The sequence below is a fragment of the Trachypithecus francoisi genome, unplaced genomic scaffold (genome assembly GCF_009764315.1).
Source record: "Trachypithecus francoisi isolate TF-2019V2 unplaced genomic scaffold, Tfra_2.0 Lachesis_group2, whole genome shotgun sequence".
Classification (NCBI taxonomy): Eukaryota; Metazoa; Chordata; class Mammalia; order Primates; family Cercopithecidae; genus Trachypithecus; species Trachypithecus francoisi.
In genome coordinates, this window is record NW_022681465.1 from 105321623 (window position 1) to 105345301 (window position 23679).

A 23679-nucleotide genomic window follows, 5' to 3' on the forward strand; every position below is an offset into this window, starting at 1 on the left:
TAAAAAATAAATTAAAAAAATTTTAAAAAAACACTACATGCATTTACCCTTAATCTTCTCAAGACTGCAAGAAATAAATCTTCCTTTACTATCTATCATAGTCTTTCAACTTACCTACCTTTCTCTCAAATTCAACTTTTTTTTGAAAACCAGCCCTGAGACCAAGGATTTCTGCCCCCAGATAGTCCCCACTTCTAACTACAGAATTCAGAAAACTTTAGAGCCAAAAAAAGTCTCAATGATCATCTGTGGTCAAGACTAATTCCCTTATTGAAAGGAGAAAAGTAAAAGCCAAAAAAGACTGTTACACAACTTATAAGTTAATGGCAATACTATAACAAAACCCAAAATCTCTGATACTAATATTTGATTTTGTCTTAAGATAATTTCTGAGTTATACAGTAGACTAAATAGGGAAGTTTCCAAAGAACAGATTGACTTGCCTGAAAAAGCTGTTCCAATTGTTTAATAATTTCTTCAAACTCAAACTCATCAGCAGTCTTGAGGTATGCAAATGAAAAAGAATAGAGAGTAACTAAGGTACAGACTGAATAACCCTTACCCAAAATGCTGAGAACCAGACAGGACTTCAGATTTTGGGGGGAATTTCAGAATATTTGCATTTTCCTTACTGGTTGGGCAACCCTAATCCAAACATCCAAAATCTGAAATGTCCCAACAACCATTTCCTGTGAGGGTCTTGTTGGCGCTCAAAATGTTTCAAATTCTGGAGCGTTCTGGATTTCAAATTTTCAGATTAGAAATATTCAATCTGTGTATTTTCAAATTTCTTATAAATCCTTTCACTTTCCTGGACTTGTGAGGAGTGTCGTATATGTTAAGACATAAATCATTTTGCTTCTCTTTGTTCCGCATCCTCCCTAGAGCTTAAGCACAGATTTGAACCAGCCATCATAACCAAAAACATGAGATATGGACAGATCTCAAGAATTAACCATGACTTGAAAGCTGTGACAATACCTTCAATCTCACTCTACGTTCTTTTTCAAAAATATCTGATGAAAGAATCAATTACATTAAGTGAACAACTGTTGGTCAAAGAAATAAAAACTTATTTTACCAATAAATTAAGATAAATTCAGGAATCCCAAGCAACTATTTTCTGAAGCTTTCCTTCAACTGCAAAATAAACATAATTTATTTCAAAAAATTTTTTTTACTTCATTTGAAAAACTAGTTTGAAACATTTGGTGCTTTGGAGAACTGTTTGAAAATATAAAAAATCATATAAATAATGAGAAAAAATGAAATATACCTTAAAAGAATAATGAGCTCATTACATTAAAATAACAGTGGAAAAAAAACAACAAAAAAACGCAAATATCTTTACAAGAAAACTATCTACCTAATCCAAAAAACAGTCTCACAGTGATCTCTTTATTTCAGGCAAAGAAGAATTTATATAGTTTCTTGAATTTCATTGTACTGTAATAGAATTTGACCTCATAAACAAAGTCTCCTTTTTCTATCAAGGCTATTCTATGTCCTAATAGCGCCATAAACTTGTTTGTTATTTAATTTTAAAAATCATAAATAATAAATTATTTCACAAGACTTTCATTCAACTACAAATCTTCTTAATAAAGATTTTATCTATCTCAAGCCTGTAATCCCAGCACTTTAGGAGGCCGAGACGGGCGGATCACGAGGTCAGGAGATCGAGACCATTCTGGCTAACATGGTGAAACCCCGTCTCTACTAAAAAAATACAAAAAACTAGCCAGGCGAGGTGGCGGGCGCCTGTAGTCCCAGCTACTCCAGAGGCTGAGGCAGGAGAATGGCGTAAACCCGGGAGGCGGAGCTTGCAGTGAGCTGAGATCCGGCCACTGCACTCCATCCTGGGCGACAGAGCGAGACTCCGTCTCAAAAAAAAAAAAAAAAAGATTTTATCATTTTGCTACCAGTGTAGAAAAAAGTATTATACATATATCAGTATATATGAAATAGATGTTTATATAATACATACTTTATGTTTATATACTTTATATAAATATACCTTTATATATATATAAATGGGATATATATCCTTTATATATCCCTTTAAATATATATATATCCCTTTATATATATAATATATATCCCATATATATAATATCCCTTGTGTATATATATCCCTTTATATATGTATCAGAAATACTTCCATCACAAGGTGTTTAGTATTTGTTCTGGACAATTTCTCTAAAATATTTAAATTATGTTTAGGTTTCCTTTGTAGAAAAAACATTTCCAGCCTGAATTAAATGGCTACTGATTCAAAGGCTAGTATAAGCACACCTAACTCCATTGTTATCTGGTACAATGGGGAAAGAACGAAAATAAATAGTAAAGATGTAAGACAATTAGAGAAGTATGGAAGGTACTAAAAGTGGCATATACAGTAGCACCTGGAAACTCGAGGCTATAAAATAGTTAACTACTAGAACAAGCAGAAATAGAGGCCAGATGCCAGAGGAGAAGGAGCCTCAACATGCTTATGAAGAGCACACTCCTGCAGTTAAATACTGATCGGAAATACTAAATAGAAAGGCTGTGCCTTTTACTTGTGTGTCTTTCACAGAAAGAAGCCCTCAATAAAAAAGTATAAACTAGTTGTGCTCCAAATGTCTACGAGGTAGTTTCAGGTAGGAAATTCCCCTGGAGCCAGTATTAGGAACAAAAAGCCTCCAATTCCCACAGGAATTGCCTTTTATAAAATAAAGCTTAAAACAATTAATTCACACCCCAACTCCAAAAATTAAAACATTTAAAAACAACAAAGTGAGACAAAGTGATGTCTTTTCTGCAATGCACACTAAATTTCCATTGAACACTCTTTTTCCTCACGTATAATCAGTATTTTTCTGAAGTTACAAAAATTACTGGTTCTATTTCAAATTTATACAAGAACAAAGACAATAAAGGGCACCCAAAGCATTTACCTAAAGAAAAACCATTTTAAACTGCACATTAGTTTTTCACTCTTGGGGAAAAAATGACCTTTGTTTAACTGACTATATGCACTAATTCTCATCACAAATGTGTATTAATTATGGGATCAAGGTATCAAAAACAACTGTTCATCAGATCAGCAGTTAATCTGGTAGGATCTTTAGACTGGATGTGACCAGAAGAGCTAAGTTTGGAAAATCTAAAATGGAAATAAGAAGAAACTAAGTGTATTTTCTGCGAAAGGTCTTTTGGTCAAGGCACAGAACAAGGCAGACTTTGTTCTTTGATGGTAACAAGGTGTGGGTTGTATGTGCACACAGAGTAAGTAGGTTAGAGCTTCCCAGCTCCAGCTGCTCTAGGGAGCTGAATGAATGGGAGGACAGGTAAAGCAGGCATGAGGTTGCACTATTTTTTAAGGATAGGGTATAGTTGGCTCTTACAATCAGAAACCCAAACTTTAGAGTAACAATTTCAAAACTGTTTGTATTTACTAAATATATTAAAGCATTTTGTTTTTCTTGGTAATTAGCCAAGTTGCTCTTTCATATGTCAGGCTGAATGAGGTGTGCTATGCAGAAACAGGCTATGCATCTGGGGTAGACTGGGGTTTTAGAAGGAGCCTGTAACAGTAACAGCAACAGCAACGGGAATCAAAGTAAACAACAACTTTTGGAAATGTGAGCACAAGAAGATAGACAAATATGAGTCTCAACGTACAACTGTGTCTCCATATATGTGAAGAAATCTTCTTCAGGATCAAATGTTTATTTTCATTTTGTTTTTTCAAAACACTTTCCCAACAATCCTCACGGTCATAGGATGGTAGAATCAAAGTACTCCCAGGAAATACTAAGTAAAATCACCTCAATTTGCATGCCAGAGATTAATTTAACAGAGATATTGATACAGTTGGAGGGGTCTAAAATGGAGATTTCCATAATACACAGTTTAAGTAACTTTTAAAGACTCACCTGTAGGCTTAACTGAATAAAACCCAATGGCCTCTCCTTTCTTCCACAGAATCTTAGCATAATCAGTACTGCTATGACACAGGAATGGGATCTCATTTCTCTCCATTTCCTGTTTTCTATAAATAATTCGATTCAGAACATACAGAACCACTCTCTCCCCAAGAGTGCTCACCTACAAAGAGAGTCAAACACCAGGCACAGCAGTTATAATATGCATCAATCACAAGATGCTATTTACTTTGCTCCCTGCTCCCATACCTCATACTGGCATTCAAAGCACTTCAAATGCATTCAAAACAATTTGCAAAACATTTTATTACCACAGAGATGAGACTAATCATTCACTCAGATTACAATCCATTTCCACAGACACGTATTATGCATAGAATACTCCCTTTCAACAAAATTCTAAATCAGGCAAAACAGGTCCCCAATGTACCAATTCCTAGCATCTCTTTCAGCACTCGCCATCTTCTTTCCGCTTTCAGCTGCCCAGATCCAGGGTCTTACCAACCCTAATCACAGCCCTCACTATAGTAAACTACTTCAACTGCTTTTCAGTCTCCCATTTTAAAAAAAAAGGGCAGCTTAGTGTTATCCCCTGAACACTTTAAGAACAATTACATTATTTGCTGAGGGAAGCCACAATTATGCTCTTGGGAAAGAAAGGTGTCTCATCTTTTCCTGGTAAAATGTTCATTTAATAGCCCTATCTTTGCTGTCAACAAAGACAGGGACACCAAAGTCTAATAAAAACATACTTAGGGCAGTAATAGAACAGAAACAGAGCCTCACTTCCTACACACAGGGCTACATGGTCACAGGGACCCCACCAACACTCAGGACTTTCCAATATCAAATAGTGAGGTATTCCTCATACACAGGCCAGTGGGGTGGCTCATGCCTGTAACCCCAGCACTTTGGGAAGCTGAGGTGGATGGATCACTTCAGCTCAGGAGTTTGAGACCAGCCTGGGCAACATGGCAAAACCCACCGGTCTCTACAAAAAATTATAAACATTAGCCAGGTGTGGCTGTGCACACCTGTAGTCCCAGCTACTCAGGAGGCTAAAGTGGGAGGATCACTTGAGCGCAGAGATTGAGGTTGCAGTGACCTGTGATTGCACCACAGCACTCCAGCCTGGGCAACAGAGTGAGACCGTGTCTCAAAAAAAAAAAAAAAAAAGTCTGTACATAAGCCTATTTTCCCCCAGGTCTCTTAAAAGAAAACAAGTTCAGCCTCTAATTAGTTTAGTGAATAGAGAAAAGATTGACCACATACATATACTACTCTCAAAAATACCCCAGGCAGGGGATCTCACATACCAAACACAGGAAATAGCAGCTGACTAGCAAAAGCTTCCAAGGCAACCCATTCCTTCCCTGAACCCACAGTTCTGACCAACAACAATTCTTCCTTATTCAGAGCTGAAATCTATTTCTCAAAGACTAATTTTGATATTGTGCAGCCACACAGCCTATAAATATTTGAAGATAGAGCCAAGATGTTTCCCTAAATTTCACACCAACGTTAAACATGGTTAAAAATGAAGGAAAAGGCTAATCTAACACAATTTGGGATACTCCTGCCATTTCAGTCCTCTCTCTTGAAATTGCTCCAGATCCGCAACATCTCTCTTCATGTTTGGGACGTGGATTTCATAAAGATATTTTGAAGGTGCTGCTGAGACAATGGGGCTTTTCTATATAAACAAAGTTTTCATTAGCTTTTTTGCTTATCTGGATTTTACTGCTAATTAACTAAAGCCCAATACTTTTTCATATGTACTATTGTTTCAGTTTGGTGTTCATGGTGTGCAGTTAACTTTTTGAACCTATAGGTATTACATTTCTCCTTATTTAATTTTATTATGTTAGATCTTTCTCTTTGTTTCTTCAATCTGCCCTTCACAGATTAACTCCTCCATTCAGCACTGTGACATGCAGAATTGATAAGCATGCCTCTAAGTCACTGACAAAATGAAGAACACAATGGACAACGTTTTGCAGCATGCTAGTGAGGACCTCCCTTCCATATAATTGAGCATCAGGTTCCAGGTACACAGAGGTTTATAAAAATAAAGCCACTTGCTCCAAGTCAAGTGTTTGTTAAGTACAAAAATAGTTACACCCTCCTGTAACTTTACCAACCAATTTTTCCTTACTGGCCAGGATTTGACTGGAATAGCAGTCCCCCTTCACTGATTTCTCTATTTAAGAGGGAATGGAGGCCAGGAGTGGTGGCTTACACCTGTAATCCCAGCACTGTGGGAGGCCAAGGCAGGTGATCACTTGAGGTCAGAAGTTCGAAACCAGCCTGGCCAACATAGCGAAACCACATCTCTACTAAAAATACAAAAATTAGCTGGGCAAGGTGGCACATGCCTGTAGTCCCAGCTACTCGGGAGGCTAAGGCAAGAGAACTGCTCGAACCCAGGAGGTGGAGGTTACAGTGAGCCGAGATCACACCACTGCACTCCAGCCTGGGCAACAGTCTGTGTCAAAAAAAAAGAAAGGGAATGTTGTCCCTAAGGTAACTAAGGCTGAAGAAGTCCTAACAGCTGTAGTCTTATTTTTGGTTTTGACTCCTCCTCTTTTCCCAATCCATATCTGGAGGTTTCATAGTTTCTCCACTTGAATAGGAAAAGCTACAATATACAATCAATATTAAGATTTTCCCTTCTCCTTCTCCATCCTTTAGCCTTCATATCTGTAATGTGCCAAACCTCGGTCATGTTAAAACACGTCAAAATGTTTACTTTCTTGACATACATACTTCCTTTCACTATCAGAACTGTTTCTGAGAACAAATTATACTCCTTTATTGCTATCTACTCCTCCAATTTTACAGCTTTATGCAGGGATTTAATTCCCTCCTCCCCTTCAGTTTTTGTTCAACGTTCCTTATCAGACTGGCAGATAACCAGGTATACACATTCTCCTAGCCTTCAGCAGATGGGCCTACCACTTTGGGAATCTTAAGGCCCACTGAAGAATTAATACAATATTCAAAAGTTACTAATACTTAATAATAGTAAGTGTGTTATTCTCTTATTCTCCCATCTCTTTCAAGTTTCCCAACTCAAAGGGAAGAAAATAAAAACACCCTAGTAACCTGCAAGTTTCTTCAGTTTCTTTTTTTCCTGCTGCCGCTGCCCCTTTAAGCAAACATCAAGTTTTGCTTTATTGTGAATTGGAGCAACAGGATCAAAGTTTCTTGATATGCTTTTCTTGTTTCTTCTGATTGGTTCAACAAAAAAATGAACAGTAGCTGGCACCCTGTGAATGTGACAAGTTTTTACAGACTTGGCTTATCCTAGAAGTATTCTAAAGGAAGAATATCAAGACACATAAATATTTCTGTTGAATTCATCCTCCTGTTGGCCGGGCATGGTGGCTCATGCCTGTAATCCCAGCACTTTGGGAGGCCGAGGCGGGTGGATCACTTGAAGCAGGGAGTTCAAGACCAGCCTGACCAACATGGAGAAACCCCGTCTCTACTAAAAATACAAAATTAGCCCAGCATGGTGGCGCATGCCTGTAATCCCAGTTTCTCGGGAGACTGAGGCAGGAGAATCACTTGAACCCAGGAGGTGGAGGTTTGTGGTGAGCCGAGATCGCACCATTGCACTCCAGCCTGTGAAACGAGAGCGAAACTCCACTCCAAAAAAAAAAAAAAAAAAAATTCATGATCCTCATCAAGGGTCTCTTTAGGGATTAATTAACAAGAAACTCTATACTTAATTAATGAATAGTACTGCTTCTCCAAAAAGTCAGTATTCTTGTTAAGTAAGCAAAGTCTAATGCACTTCTACCAAGTCAGTTTCCTATTTCTCCAATATTATAAATCTCACTCTTCCAGCCACCAAAGATTTCATCATTTTTTTATTATGCTCTGCCTCCTCAAATATGTTACATCTTGGTTTCTATGGATTTTCCACATCCTGTCCTATTTATCCTCCAATAACTAGAGCACCAGAGATGTCTCTTAAACCCTTTCATCTCTGGCATGAAAACCAGCTTCCTTCCTGCAACACTCTTCAGCTGGCTGGCTTCTACTATAACCCTGCAGAGGCTAGAAGCTTGTTCTCTCCTGAACCTGGTCATTCCACTGTTAGGAACACTGTATAGACCACCTGAGGAGGCCCTACTAATAAACAAGCTTCCTGGTCAGTCTCTCCTAGAGACAGACAGAAGCTAAACAATTACATAAAGAGAACTAGCTTTTCCTCTAACAAATAAGAAAATCAGAAGCTAAACTGGTTTAAGGGAGCCAAAGCTCAACTGACCCGTAGATATTCATTCTTCCTCACCCAATCTCAGATACTTATAGAATCACATAAAAATAGAGGAAGCCCAACCTGAATGCTGGCTTCTTCATAAGAATGAAATTCTAGAGTTTACCAGAACCTGATTATTTTTAAATAGGGAAGAGCTCAAAAACTATCACTGTTTACAGGAAACACTGTGAAATGGCCTCAAAAGAAACACTCAAAATTAGAGGATCTTGTTACCTGCTTAAGCCCCTCTCTTGAAGGAACAGATGTTTTCACAATATCATCAATAGCCCACCACTGATCAGCAAGGTAAAGTGCCACAGCTAAAAAGAGAATAAATAATCATTAACACCTGAGTTTTAAATAATCATTAACACCTGAGTTTTAAAGTACACTTTTAGACTTAATAAGGCCACATTGTACTATAAAGTATCCATATACTTTATATTTGAATATCTATATAAAAACTTACCAAATACTAATATTGTACTTTATAGCCTCATTTACACCATTTTTATTTTATTTCATTGATATGGTTTGGCTGCATCCCCACCCAAATCTCATCTTGAACTGTAATCCCCACAATTCCTACATGTAGTGGGAGGGACCCAGTGGGAGGTGATTGGATCATGGCGGCGTGGGGGTCCCCATTATCACGAGATCTGATGGTTTTATAATGTTTGACTGTTCTTCCTTCACATGCGCACACACACACTATCTTGCCTGCCACCATGTAAGATGTGCCTGCTTCCCCTTCTGCCATGATTGCAAGTTTCCTGTGGCCTCCCCAGCCATGCGGAACTGTGAGTCAATTTTTAATTTTTTTTTTTGGAGATGGAGTTTCACTCTTGTTGCCCAGGCTAGAGTGCAATGGTATGATCTCGGCTCACTGCAACCTCTGCCTCTTGGGTTCAAGCGATTCTCCTGCCTCAGCCTCCAAAGTAGCTGGGATTACAGGCATACACTACCACACCCAGCTAATTTTGTATTTTTAGTAGAGATGGGGTTTCACCATGGCGGTCAGGCTGGTCTCGAACTTCTGACCTCAGGTGATTCAACCTCCCAAAGTACCAGGATTACAGGCATGAGCCATCGCGCCTGGCTCTGAGAGTCAATTAAATCTCTTTTTGTTATAAATTACCCAGTCTCAAGAAGTTCTTTATAGCAGTATGAGAAAATTTAGCTATAAGCAATTAAGAATTACATTTTCCTAAAATTACAATTTGAAACACTTTTTCTAAAAAAACAAATTCCTTCATGTAGCTACCTTTTAAATACGTTTCTAACAGTTTGGAGAAAAATTTCTTAATTTATAAAAATTAAGCAAAAAGAGACCTGTCAGTGAATCTTCAGGTGCAAAGAGAGCAAGAATTTTCTGGGTCTGATCTCCACCGTAAAGAGGTACAAAGCCTACATTTGACAGGCTAATAGGAATCTGAAATGATGAATTGATAAAAATTAGTGAACAGTCTGTTAAGAAAATACATTTAAAAAAATATTTTATCAAGGTAGTAAACTTTTCCTATGTTAATTTTAATTAACTTTATTTTCTAGTCTCTAAAAAAAAGAGTAAATCAGATAGACTTCGCTTTTGGAATAATTTTATTGTCTTAGGGAAAATATGAAAAGTTGTTTCAACAAATATTATGTTCTAGTCACATATCTGAATAAAAACCAAAGCTATAATATGGCCCACAAAGTCATTAAAAAACAACTATAATTTATTATCTGTTATTTAGACTACTTGAGAAAGACATCCCATTTTCTAGTTAAAAAAAAAAAAAGCAGTCAAGTAAATTAATTTTTCTGGGAAGACACGTGCTATTAATATGCTTTAATTTTTTTTTGTCTTCACTTAATTCAACACTTATTCCCTATTTAGAGATAACATTACAATTTAGAGAATTATAAAAATACTGGTGCTGGGGAAGACTCAAGAATTAAGTATTTCCAGAAGAAAAATCCGAGGCCTAGAGAGGTTAAGGAATTTGTCCACCACAGTTCACAGTGAAACTCTAATGATTCCAAGTCTAATGATCTTTCTATCACAAAATATCATAATTTACTGACTAGAAAATTTTATTTTACTTTTTTAGAAAAAGGAAGAAAAGATTCATGGCACAAAAAATGCGTAGTTTAGTATTTTGCTGATTTTTTAATTAAAAAATTTTCTAAACTCACAAATTCCAAATCTAAAGTAAATCTGAAGTAGCTCAAATATAGTAAGCAGTCTTAGCAAAACTGGTGAACTTCTCACATATAATTTTAAAGACATAAAGTCAAGTAGCAATAACCTGTGGAGTTTGTCTTTTTAAAAACTGATCAATCAATATTTATCCATTTTACTGAACAGATTTCTGTAAAGATTTCAAAAATTAATGATTAACACTTAAAATGGATTTTTTTAAAAGGATATTTATTTCATGTATAAACTGGACTGAAAAGATTGATGACAAACAACCACTGCAGAACACCTTACCGTAATATTGAGAAGAGAAAAACACTCTGGATTTTCAGGGTCCCCACACCTTAAATCTGACATGTAATCTTCAGCAGAATTTTCCAATTCCTCATGGCTGCAATTTTCCAGCATATCCACAGGGAATGCCATCCTCTTTAACAAACAATATGGAACAAACAATTCAGAATATGAAATGCCATCTTCCTTTACTCACAGAAAATAAATTTTACTACAATGTTGCCATATTTTGTTGTAACAAGATCTTTCTGTTTCACTATGCCCACAGACTACAACTTGAACCTGCTGATTTAACCATGGATGTCAAAAAGAAAACTTTCAAACATTATTCATTTGTATTAAAAACAGGCAATGAAATAAACAGATACTTCCTTAAATAATAAATATGGTCACACAGGCATAGGACATATTTATATGTACATACACACAAAAATACACGTATAAAATATACTCTCATAAACCACTCAACATAAAAGCCACTGTAAAAGTACACAAGGGAACTTTTTGGAATAATGAAAATGTTCCAGATTGTGATGATAGCTGCACAACCCTATAAATTTCAAACAAAAAATCTAAAAAATCACCACAGGCACAGTGGCTCACGTCTGTAATCCCAGCACTTTGGGGGGCTGAGGCAGGTGGATCATGGGGTCAGGAGTTCAAGATCAGCCTGGCCAAGACAGTGAAACCTCGTCTCTACTAAAAATACAAAAATTAGTCAGGCATGGTGGCAGGTGCCTGTAATCCCAGCTACTGGGGAAGCTGAGGCAAGAGAATCGCTTGAACCCGGGAGTTGGAGGTTGCGTGAGCCAAGATCGCACCACTGCACTCCAGCCTGGATGAAAGAGTGAGTGTCTCAAAAAAAAAAAAAAAAATCACTGAATTGTATGGTTGCAATAGATGAATGTTATGGTATATAAGTTATATTTCTCATATATATAGCTTTTTTTTTTTTTTTTTTTTTTTTTTGAGATAGGGTTTCGCTCTGTGGCCCAGGCTTAAGTGCATTGGTGCAATCGTTGTTCTATGCAAACTTGAACTCTTGGGCTCAAGAGATCCTTCTGCCTTGGCCTCCCAAAGTGCTGGGATTACAGACACTGAGCCACTATGCCAGGCCTATATAGCTGGGTTTTTGTTGTTGTTGTTATTTGTTTTTTAAGCCAGATCTTTAATGGGGAAACACTAAAGTTTTAACACTAAAGATTAGAAACACAAGGACTCCACTACTATATAACATTATGTAAGCAATGATCAATGCAATTAGACAAGAGAAAGCAATTAGAGGCATAATAACCGGGGTGAGAGTAGGGTAGAAGCGAAGCTACTGCCATATCTATTATTTGCAAATAATATACTTAACTGAAAAATTTTTTTAAATCCATGAAAAAACTATTCCAAACAACAAGAAAATTCAGTAAAATAGGACATAAAATTAGCATACAGAAACCGGGTCTTCATACACACAACATAACAGTAAGAAGAAATAAGAGGCAGGGGGGAGGCAAAGTAAAAATAGAAAAAAAAAGTATAAATAGAGAAGAAGACCTCATTTACAACAGCAAAAATCAAAATAGGCTTAAAATCAACAACAGAAACAGTACAAAATCTGTATGAGGAAAACTACAAAGCATTCCTGAAAGTGAACAAGAGGAAAGAAAAACCATGTTCTTGGAAGCTTCAGCATCATAAAGGTACCGGATCTCCCTAACATAATCTACGAATTTAATGCAATCCTAATGAAATACCTTTAAGGTTTTATTGTTTCCTGAAGCAAGAAAAGTTGATTACAAAATTAATTTGAAAGAACAGACAAGCAAAAATAGCTAGAAGAATGCACCCTGTCAGAGATTAAAACATCTTATAAAACTTCTATAATTAAAACAATGTGATACAGGCACGTGAATAAATAAATGGAACAAGATACAGAAATACACATACCTATGGAAATTGAGTATGTAATAATAGAGACATTTCACTTGGCGGGGAAAAGACTTCTTTAATAGATAGTATTATTTCATCCGTCTATCTTATTTTTAAATGAGACATTAATTTTGCTCATTAATTTTGAACTTCTTATATTTGAAATCATTCAGCTCTTTAATGTGTTAACTTTCTTCACTCAACATTACTTCCGTGAGAAACATGAACGCTGATGCATCTATCAGTTAATTTATTTACCCATTCTACTGTTGATGAACATTTGGCTATTTCCAATATTTGGCAATTATAAATAAAGCTGCTATAAGCACTCACGCATGAGTTTTCTGGTAGACATATGTGGTCATTGTTGTTAGGTCTATATACCCAGGCTAACCAATGTTACCGAAAGTGAGACAACCCTACAAGAAAATCGGACCTAAGCCATTAGAAATCTAACCAAGCCATTAGAAAAATGTGTTAAATGATGCCTTAAGTATGCAGTCAACCAAGTTTAGAATAACTCAGTTTCTTCCAAATATATATGACATGGAGTTTACAGAAAAAAAGTAAGATGGAAAGAAAATATCAATTAAAAGTAACTTATAAGACATGTCAATGCATTGCAGAGGGTATCCTGATTTGCTTACTCTTGAAAATTTCCATGACAAGGCCAGGCACAGCGGCTCATGCCTGTAATCCCAGCACTTTGGGAGGCCAAGGAGGATGGATCACTTGAGCTCAGAAGCTCACTATGTTGCATGGGCAACATAGTGAGACCTTGGCTCTATAAAAAATATGAAAATTAGCTGGGTATGGTGGTACGTGCCTGCAGTCCCAGCTACTCAGAAGGCTGAGGTGAGATAATTACCTGAGCCCAGGAGTTCGATGATGCAGTGAGGTATGATCGTGCCAGCCTGGGTGACAGAGTGGGACCTTGTCTCAAAAAAAAAAAGAAAAGAAAAGAAAAGAAAAATTTCCATGATAAAAAGTTAAATAAAAAATAAACATATGGGCCGGGCGCGGTGGCTCACACCTGTAATCCCAGCCCTTTGGGAGGCTGAGGCAGGCGGATCACGAGGTCAGGAGATGGAGACCATCCTGGCTAACACAGTGAAACCCCATCTCTACTAAAAACACAAAAAGTTAGCTGGCCGTCGTGGTGCATGCTTGTAGTCCCAGCTACTCAGGACGCTGAGGCAGGAGAATCGCCTGAACCCAGGAGATAGTATACAGTGAGCCAAGATCTCGCCACTGCAATTCAGCCTGGGTGACAGAGCAAGACTCTGTCTCAAAAAAATAAAAAATAAAAAAATAAACTTATGAGACATCAAATACTAAGCTATTAGTTCTTAAAGGAAGTATAAAGCTAGTATAGAATATCTTGTTTTAAAAGTTACCTAGTTTGCATTTACCCAATAACCTCTTCAATTTTTATTTAAAACAGTTTTACAAAGGGGAAGGCAGAAGATCAACTAAAAGTTACTTTCCTCTTTGAAATGACCTTCAAACTTATTTTATCACAAAAGTATTAGAAGGCAAGAAACTGAAAATCTAATGGAAATATGAGAGAAACACCAAAAAAAGAGACAGGATTGACATATACCATAACAGTTAATAATTGAGTATGTTTTCCTGAATTTTGAAGATATGATGATGATAAGAGGAACTATTTTTACCCTAATCTGAAATTTAGGTCCTAAGGACTTTAAAACTTGATGTACATATGGTTGGGAGCCTAATTTTATATAAATATGTACATTTCTAAATCAAATTGATTTTTAAAAATCAAAACTTAAAAACAGAAAGTACAAATTCATTTCAACTGTTAGTAAACGTAAATGTCTAAATTAAAGAGAAGGTAAGAAAAATTTGTGAAATGATTTGGAAGTAATACCACAAGATTTCCAGTCAACTTTTAAATAGCCTATGAATTTCAAGAGAGATCAACCAGGAGCTTATGCAAGTAAGATGTTATAGTTAGAAAAGGACCACAAAATAAAACAGTAGCTCTATTGTGAAGGAAGCTTCTTTGTTAGCTTGGGCAAATATTTGTATTTCTATCAAATTCAATATGTAAAAGTAAACTACGGAAATATAATATTACATTCTACAGTCAGATCTAACAATTCCAATGAAGATTAAAACTGTAGATGAAATTATAAACACAAAACAAATGGTCAATAGTGGATAAAAGAAGGATGACTAGGAAAATAGAACGTAATAACTTTTTCTTCTCTTACAGAGAAGACCCCAAATATATAATATTCAAATAATTGTATCAAAGACTCAAATATCCAAGTAAAGCACTGAGACATTTATTATACCATATCATTGACTAGATGAGGCTCAAGAGGATTAATGTCACGTATTCCACTTAAATCGATTCAAAAGATTCACCTGAATATTAGCTACCAAAACAAAGTATGGATGAAACACATTTAAATTTTTCATTTACTAAGAGCAATTGTAATTAAAGCATGAAATGGAAAGTTGTATTTGAAGACTGCTTCCAGAAACTTTATCTATAAAAGCATGGTTAATCACAACCATATAAAAATAATATGACAGCATAAAGAACACAAAATGGACGTAAGAGTTTGATAGAACAGCAAGTTCAAGTTCACAAGTGATTTCTTTTTCACCTACTGTTACTATGATACTATGGTTCTTAGAAGATTTTAAATGCTAATTTCATATTTAAAATTCTAAATATGCATTTTATTTTAGTTTGATCATTGAAAAGGATAAAATTCTATTAAATAAGCAAACTAGGTCATCTAAATAAAGGACCCAAAGTCATAACATACAATCAGAGAACTTTAGGGTAGCAAATAGTCTTAGAAGTCTTGGCCTCAGCCTCCCAAGTAGCTAATACCACAAGCACACACTATCACACCCAACTGGTTTGTATTTTTCTATAGAGATGAGGTCTCCCTATGTTGCCCAGGCTGGTCTCAAACTCCTGGGTTCAAGTGATTCTTCTGCCTCAGCCTCCAGTGTGATTACAGGTGTGAGCCACTGTGTGAGGCCCTAACAGGCCTTAGATAAGAGTGGTGTACAGGCCCACCCTATTAGGTCATGGCAGGGGTGAGACTGGAACACAGGACAGGTACCCCTAAGTCCACTGATCTTTCCTCTATCTCAGTGTTGTCCCAACTTCAATAATTTGCATACCACCATCAACATTTTTCTGAGTGTCAAGTGCCTATATCACTATCTATGTTTTCCTCAATTCACTTAAAAAAAAAAATGCACTCCTCTCATCCCATCCCTGCTCCCCTTTTATAATTGTGATAAAATATACATAACAAAATTTACCATTTTAACCATTTTTAAGTATACAGTTCAGTATACTCACAATGTTGTGCAACCAGCACCACTATCCATTTCCAGAACTTTTTCATCACCCTAAACATGGTCTGTACCCATTAAACAATAATTGTCCATTCCTTCCTCCCACCAGCCCCTGGTAACCTCTATTTTACTTCCTGTTTATGAAATGGATTATTCTAAGAACATTTAAGTGAAATTATAGGATAACTGTCCTTTTGTGTCGCATTTATGTCACTGTGCATAATGGTCACAAGGTTCGTCCACGTTGTAGCATGTATCAGAATCTCAACTCACTTTTTTAGAAATATTTTAACCCTAAACTATTAAGACTTGCGTCCAACAATAAAGTGAAAAATACTAAGACCTATGAAACCACCAATTTGATATATTAGATTATACATTTTCCTAATCAGCATTAAATTTCCTACAAGTGTTCACCTGAATATAATCTTAAGATACCTACCAAATTGCCAGTAGTATGTCAGCACATTAGAAAACACAGTACTACACAAAAAGACACTACTACAGATCAAAGGCAAGTAGAACATCACTAAAGTATGAAAACAGAAATTAGTGATTCTTCATTCTCTTTTTCAAGTAAAGTTTTTTAACAGAAAAAATAACTTCTGGGCTTATTTTTATTATCGTCAAAGATTACTTTTTAATATACAAAATGTTATTTAAATACAACAACCCTGTGTCCTGGAGTCTGACAATTTAGATACCCTCAAATTTGCATACAGAAGACCACCAGGGGAGAAACCCCTTAGTTAGATATTGTGATTTCTGAACACTGTTTAAAAACAACTGTATCCATCATAGCTTTTAATATTAAAAAAACTGGAAAACACTTCCCTAATTCCAAAGACCCAGACACACACACACACACCTATATCTCTCTTCTAAAATATTTTTATGTTTGTAAATCTGTTCTTAAATCCATTACTTTTGTTTCCATTCTCAGTGCTAAATTTTATGTGAATTTAAAGGAAGATGAAAGAATTAGAAACTATTATTATAAATCAGTAACAGCAGCAGGTAACATTTACTGAGAAATATCCCTTTATCAGACTTTAGAGAGACTGTCACATTTACTATATAACAAAGAACTCCTATCTGCCGCATTTGATAAATGAAGAAACAGTTTTGGAATTCAAGAGACTTGACTAACATCATACCACTAGTAAGGCTGAAGAAATATGAACCCAGGCAATCAGATATACTTTTAAATATAATTATTTTTATTAAATATGCAAAATCAAATATAGTATTTGTCATGGTTACATAACATTTTCTTTTGTAAAATATAATGATACTATTAAATATTCTATTCACATATTACACCAGAAAGACCAGCAGAATTGGAATTCTGTGACCTAGGCTGTGGGGTCGGCTCTGCCACTAACCAGCTTTATGACCACAGGCAAGTTACTTACCCTCTTTAGGCTTCTGTACTCTCATTGGTAACGTGATGCAACTGGACAGGATAATCCTAAAGACCTTCTCACCTCTAAATGCTTGGAATTTTTTTTTTGTTTGTTTTGGAGTCTTGGTTAATTTAAGACTATGTAAACTGCTAGCCTAACAGTGGTTCTGCTACTAGTTTAGAAAGGCAGTGGAAGGGCGGTAAAGTTCAAGAGAGAAATATAGGTTGCTATGATAAATCCCTTGCTTCTCTTTTTTGTTGTTTTTAAGCTTCTGTTCTATGTTACGTAACTGTAAAGCTGTCAGATCAAATTCTGTCAAGTACTTTATGCTCTGTCCATGAGATAACCAAAAGGCCTAACTAGATTCTACATGAATGAGAAAGCTTAATGTAGCCTTAAGTGAACTCATCAAAAAACTGACACAGAATGGACAGCGAAGTGTAAAAAGTGTCCAAACTAATTTACAAATTAAGCAAATGGTATGCTCATTAATCCAGGGTAAGCTGTATAAAGACATAATACCAAGACCTCTTATATAAGAGATCTAAGATCATCAGCATCTGCTATATTGTATCTACCTTTTAATAATTCCTTTTTCCCAAAAAAATTATGTATTTGACAGAATGAATGCCCTTAAGAATGAAAAGAGTTAGAAAACAAATTTAAATTATTGTGATTTTTTTCCCTACTTATTGTTCATTACTGGATGCCAACTATATTCTTAAAAGAGGGGAACGTATTCTACATGTTCAGCTCCTAAATTATTTCATGATTCTTACAGGTTACTGTTATTATTTGGGGGCTTTGTGGGGAGAGGCAGATCCAAAAAAAATATGTATTTGACAGAATGAATGCCCTTAAGAATGAAAAGAGTTAGAAAACAAATTAAATTATTGTGATTTTTTTCCCTACTTATTGTTCATTACTGGATGCCAACTATATTCTTAAAAGAGGGGAACGTATTCTACATGTTCAGCTCCTAAATTATTTCATGATTCTTACAGGTTACTGTTATTATTTGGGGGCTTTGTGGGGAGAGGCAGATCCAAAAAAAAATATGTACACTACAGAGCTGAAAGAATTCTCAAGCAAAAAAAAATAATTATCTCAACCAATCCAAGTCATGATCCTACCTCTCACAATTGTCTCTCCAACACTGAGAATAGGTTAGGTATCTAGGCAACATAACCAGCAACGCTCTCAACCTTATTTCTGAACCTTATTATGATTCCTCTCGCTTCCTCCCTTTTCTGTTTCCTTTTTTTTTTTTTTTTTTTTTTTTGAGACGGAGTCTTGCTCTGTCGCCCAGGCTGGAGTGCAGTGGCCTGCAAGCTCCACCTCCCAGGTTTACGCCATTCTCCTGCCTCGGCCTCCTGAGTAGCTGGGACTACAGGCGCCCGCCACCTCGCCCAGCTAGTTTTCTGTATTTTTTTAGTAGAGACGGGGTTTCACCATGTTAGCCAGGATGGTCTCGATCTCCTGACCTCGTGATCCACCGGTCTCGGCCTCCCAAAGTGCTGGGATTACAGGCTTGAGCCACTGCACCCGGCCTTTCTGTTTTCTAACATCATTTCCTTCTCTAATTAACCTGGGCCCTGTACTGTATCAGTTCATCATCTCTACCTTACTTACTTTTTCTTCTATCGCTCCTGCCCCAAGGTCCTAAATGCTAGATTCCTCTAACCACTCACCTTTTTCTACTATGAGAGCCGAGTTTTTGAATATGACAAAAATAACTGCTACAACTATCAAAATCTCAGATGGGCCTCAACACTGTTCAGCAATCCTTTTCTGTTTTCTGGGAAAGTAAAAACATTTAATTATGGATGGGTTACGAATGTCTATAAATTAGGTAATGGAGCAGGAAGCTGAATGGGATTCATACCTGTTGGCTCGTCTTATTTCAAGTAGGAAGCAAAACCGTCTTTTGAAGTTATAACCACTAATCCGATAGTGGACTACGTGCCGGGTTCTAATCTGAACACTTCATGTGTATTACCTGATGTAACTTTTATCAAAAACCCATGAGGTGGGTGTTTTAATTCTCTTCACTTGGTGAAAAAGGAAACAAAGACACAAAGTGGCTGAGTAACTTGTTCAAAGGCACACTAGTAAGCAGCAGAGCTAGTATTTGAACCCGGCAGTCCAACTCCGATGTCCGTTTTTTTTCCATCACATTGGTATGTCTGAAAGCATAGCACCTTAGGCAGCCCTAATATGGTTAAAGATTGCTTAATATATGTCAGAGGAAGTTTTCCAAGTATTCTTTCCAACTCAAGGTTTAATTCTCTCTTCCTGTACAGGAAAATGCTCCTAGATATCATTTAAGCATGAAAGTACTGTGTATTTGGCATGTTTTAGGCCTTCAAAAGCAAAATCCAGCTATATTGCAAAGGATTTTGAGAGTGTGTGAAAGGTGGTATAAAATACTGGTTAAGGGAGCGTGTTCTTGAGCCAAACTGGATTACTAGCTGTGTAACCATGGGCAAATTACCTGAACATACAGAACACATAGAGGAAAATTCCTTCTGGTTGAGAAAGGAATAAACTGCTGCAACTAATAACTAAAAAATCAATCAAAAAAAAATTTTTTTTTGAGATGGAGTCTGACTCCATCGCCCAGGCTGGAGTGTAGTAGTGGGATCTCAGCTAGCTGCAGCCTTCGTCCCCCAGTTCAAGCAACTCTCCCATCTCAGCCTCCCAAGTAGCTGGTATTATAGGCACATGCCACCATGCCCAGCTAATATTTTTTGTATTTTTAGTGGAGATGGGGTTTCCCCATGTTGGTCAGGCTGGTCTCGAACTCCTGACCTCAGGTGATCTGCTCGCCTCGGCCTCCCAAAGTGCTGGGATTACAGGTGTGAGCCACCGCACCCTGCCCAAAACTTTTGCATCTAAAAAGAAAAAACTCAGAGGAAATTGTAACCAATATGACTTATACAATCTAATACCTTAATACAGACGAACAATGCAGTTTTTTTTTTTAAGCTAAGATGTAAATAAATAGACAAAGGGCATGAATAGAAAATTCATAAAACAGGGAAACAAACATCAAAAACACTCAACCTCTTTTTTTGAAAAAATGCCTAGTTACATTCGTTTTTTGCTTTGTTTTTGTTTGTTGTTAGAGACAGACTCTCACTCTGTCACCCAGGCTGCAGTGCAGTGGCACGACCACAGCTCACTATAGCCTCAAACTTCTGGACTCAAAAATCCTCCTACATTAGCCTCCTGAATGGCTAAGACTACAGGCACATGCCACCACACCCAGCTAAGTTTTTTAAAAAATTAATATGTTTGTATAGCAAAGTCTGGAAGGATACATTATACTGTTAACAGTAATTACTCCTGGTAAGGTGAAGGAAGACAAGAGGGCCCCAAGGGAGGAAACACAAGAGAGGAAAGTCAAATCCCCTTAGGGCCTCCTTCCTCCAGTAGCTCACTTTGCAGGGCAGTCTCTCTTGGATACATGTGATAGGCAAAATTTGGTTTACACGCCTCCATCCTAATTCCAAGGGAGACAGAATATGAACTTTTAGTGTTCTACCCTGGGGAGGCAAAGCAGGACTCATAAGGCTAAAACGAAACTCATAAAGAGGCCGGGAGCAGTGGCTCACGCCTGTAATCCCGGCATTTCGGGAGATCGAGGCGGGTGGATCACCTGAGGTCATGAGTTTGAGAGCAGCCTGGCCAACATGGCAAAACCCCTTCTCTTTTTTTTTTTTTTTTTTTTTTTTTTGAGACGGAGTCTCGCTCTGTCGCCCGGGCTGGAGTGCGGTGGCCGGATCTCAGCTCACTGCAAGGTCCGCCTCCTGGGTTTACGCCATTCTCCTGCCTCAGCCTCCCGAGTAGCTGGGACTACAGGCGCCCGCCACCTCGCCCGGCTAGTTTTTTGTATTTTTTAGTAGAGACGGGGTTTCACCGTGTTAGCCAGGATGGTCTCGATCTCCTGACCTCGTGATCCGCCCGTCTCGGCCTCCCAAAGTGCTGGGATTACAGGCTTGAGCCACCGCGCCCGGCCTGCAAAACCCCTTCTCTACTAAAAATACAAAAATTAGCCGGGCGTGGTAGCAGGCACCCGTAGTCCCAGCTACTGGGGAAGCCGAGGCAGGAGAATCGCTTGAACCCGGGAGGCGGAGGTTGCAGGGAGCTGAGATCACACCATTGCACTCCAGCCTGGGCGACAGGGCGAGACTCTGTCTCAAAAAAAAAAAAAAAAAAAAAGATTATTTCAAAGGTGCTCAACGCTGGAACACAAAATACATACTGAATTACCACACCCGGAACAGATAATAAATCATTATCTTACTATCTATATTCTATGAGCAGGATATAGAGAATGCTACTTACATGCCTCAAAACATTTGCAGAAGTCTAGCAATAAATTAATAGATATTTAAGAGAGAAAGAAACAGAAATGGGCTTGTAATTGAAGCTTCCACATGACCCTACTACATACCATAGTACAGTAAAGTAATACATTTGCCTGTGGAATGTGTCAGCAACGCTGGTACTTCACAACCCAGACTACTAAATACTCTATAATCAGCAGTGTACAAAGATCAGGAAGGATAAAATAAGTACTTAAATTAATAAACCATAAAATTGTGTCCATTTCAACATTGACAATATAAAGTTCCTTACATTATCCTAGCTTCTCTACCACGTAACTGACTATACACGGACTTTATTGAAGTTAAAAGGGGTCGGACATGGTAAAACTTCAGAATACAACCAATTTTTAAAAACAGGAGTCTAAACTATATGTTCACTGTTGTAGATATTTTTAACATAAAATAGCACAGAGATTTGTCTCATTTAGAACAATGAAGACTGATGTTTTCATTTTAAAGGAAACATGTCTAACTCACATCAAAAGCAAAAACAAAACAAAACTTGGCACTTAATTTTGGCATACCATTTGCAAAATATTCTGCTGAGTCACAATCCCCACCACTACTGGACCAAACTCCCTAGTATTTTCACTAGACAACTAAGAAATATAACCATGGGCTGCCACTATGTAGCAGAGTATCTCAGCAATTTGGAAAAACGTCAGCCTCTGAACCACAGATTCTCTAATTCTGTCCTTTTGGGCCTCTCCAACTCTGCACTTGGAGCCATGGCCTCATTAACCTGCTCATGCTACTCTCTTGCAAACTCAGGTGGGCTTATTTACCCAGATTCAGTACAATTCTTACCTCTCATTGGTAGCAGGCCCATGGAAAGAAAGGACAAGAGACAGTAGTCTTATTTAACTTCAAAGCATATTTACTAAATAAATGAATGACTGAATAAAAATTTGTATAAATAAACCACACACTGGTGCTAGGAGGAAGAGCTGCCACAGATGAACAAGAGTTCATCTGCTAGACAAAAAGTAACAGATGGCCTTTCAACAGGCAGATAGCGGGGAAGACCCTTAAAAAAAATATATGCTGAGGCCAGGCACGGTGGCTCACGCCTGTAATTCCAGCACTTTCAGAGGCTGAGGCGGGCAGATTATGAGGTCAGGAGATCGAGACCATCATGGCTAATACGATGAAACCCCATCTCTACTAAAAATACAAAAAATTGGCCGGGCGTGGTGGCGGGCACCGGTAGTCCCAGCTACTCGGGAAGCTGAGGCAGAGGAATGGCGTGAACCCGGGAGACAGAGGGTGCAGTGAGCCGAGATCGCGCCCTCTTTTTTTTCTGTGAGACTTCGCCTCACAAAAAAAAAAAAAAAAAAGAATATGCTGAATGGATGACTGAAAGTACACCGAGAATGGCAAGCAGTTGGATTTACCAAGAGAATTAAGGTATATAAAGACAAATGGTGGTGGAAGTACTAGGAAAATAGATTAAGGACAGAACATAGCAGGCCAAGAATCCTAGATTAAAGAGTTTAGACTTCACTTGGTATACAAGCAGCAGGCCATTAAGGGACTTCGGGCATGGAAGAGACATTCAACGCTATTCTTTAAGACAAATTATCTGACAGATACATATAGATTGGATTGGTGGGAAGAAATGAAGGGAGATAAGTTGAGGGACTGTTATGGTAAGTACCTTGTGCATAAATCTTTTAATATACTTATCACATAACAATACATAATATATAATAATGTTCATTTCTCTTCATCTTTCTCTCCTACCAGGCTCAGAACTCCAGAGAGGGCCAGGCGCGGTGGCTCAAGCCTGTAATCCCAGCACTTTGGGAGGCCAAGACGGGAGGATCACGAGGTCAGGAGATCGAGACCATCCTGGCTAACATGGTGAAACTCCGTCTCTACTAAAAATACAAACAACTAGCCGGGCGAGGTGGCGGCGCCTGTAGTCCCA

The 23679-nt window shown here is 37.5% G+C and overlaps 1 protein-coding gene across 4 annotated transcripts in view; it reads right to left on the bottom strand.

Annotated features, from left to right (window-relative positions):
• FAM169A (family with sequence similarity 169 member A) overlaps positions 1 to 23679 on the bottom strand; it is an 89585-nt gene that overhangs the window by 51216 nt on the left and 14690 nt on the right. For 3 of the 4 annotated variants that reach the window (XM_033179875.1, XM_033179876.1, XM_033179877.1), the window contains exons 2-5: positions 10676 to 10810; positions 9532 to 9631; positions 8434 to 8519; positions 3921 to 4092 (exon numbers count right to left, since the gene is read on the bottom strand). In XM_033179875.1, the coding sequence (XP_033035766.1) occupies positions 3921 to 4092; positions 8434 to 8519; positions 9532 to 9631; positions 10676 to 10807 (490 nt within the window). In that variant the 5' untranslated portion in view covers positions 10808 to 10810. The remainder of the gene's footprint in view (positions 1 to 3920; positions 4093 to 8433; positions 8520 to 9531; positions 9632 to 10675; positions 10811 to 23679) is intronic. The other variant, XM_033179878.1, reaches the window with a different exon arrangement.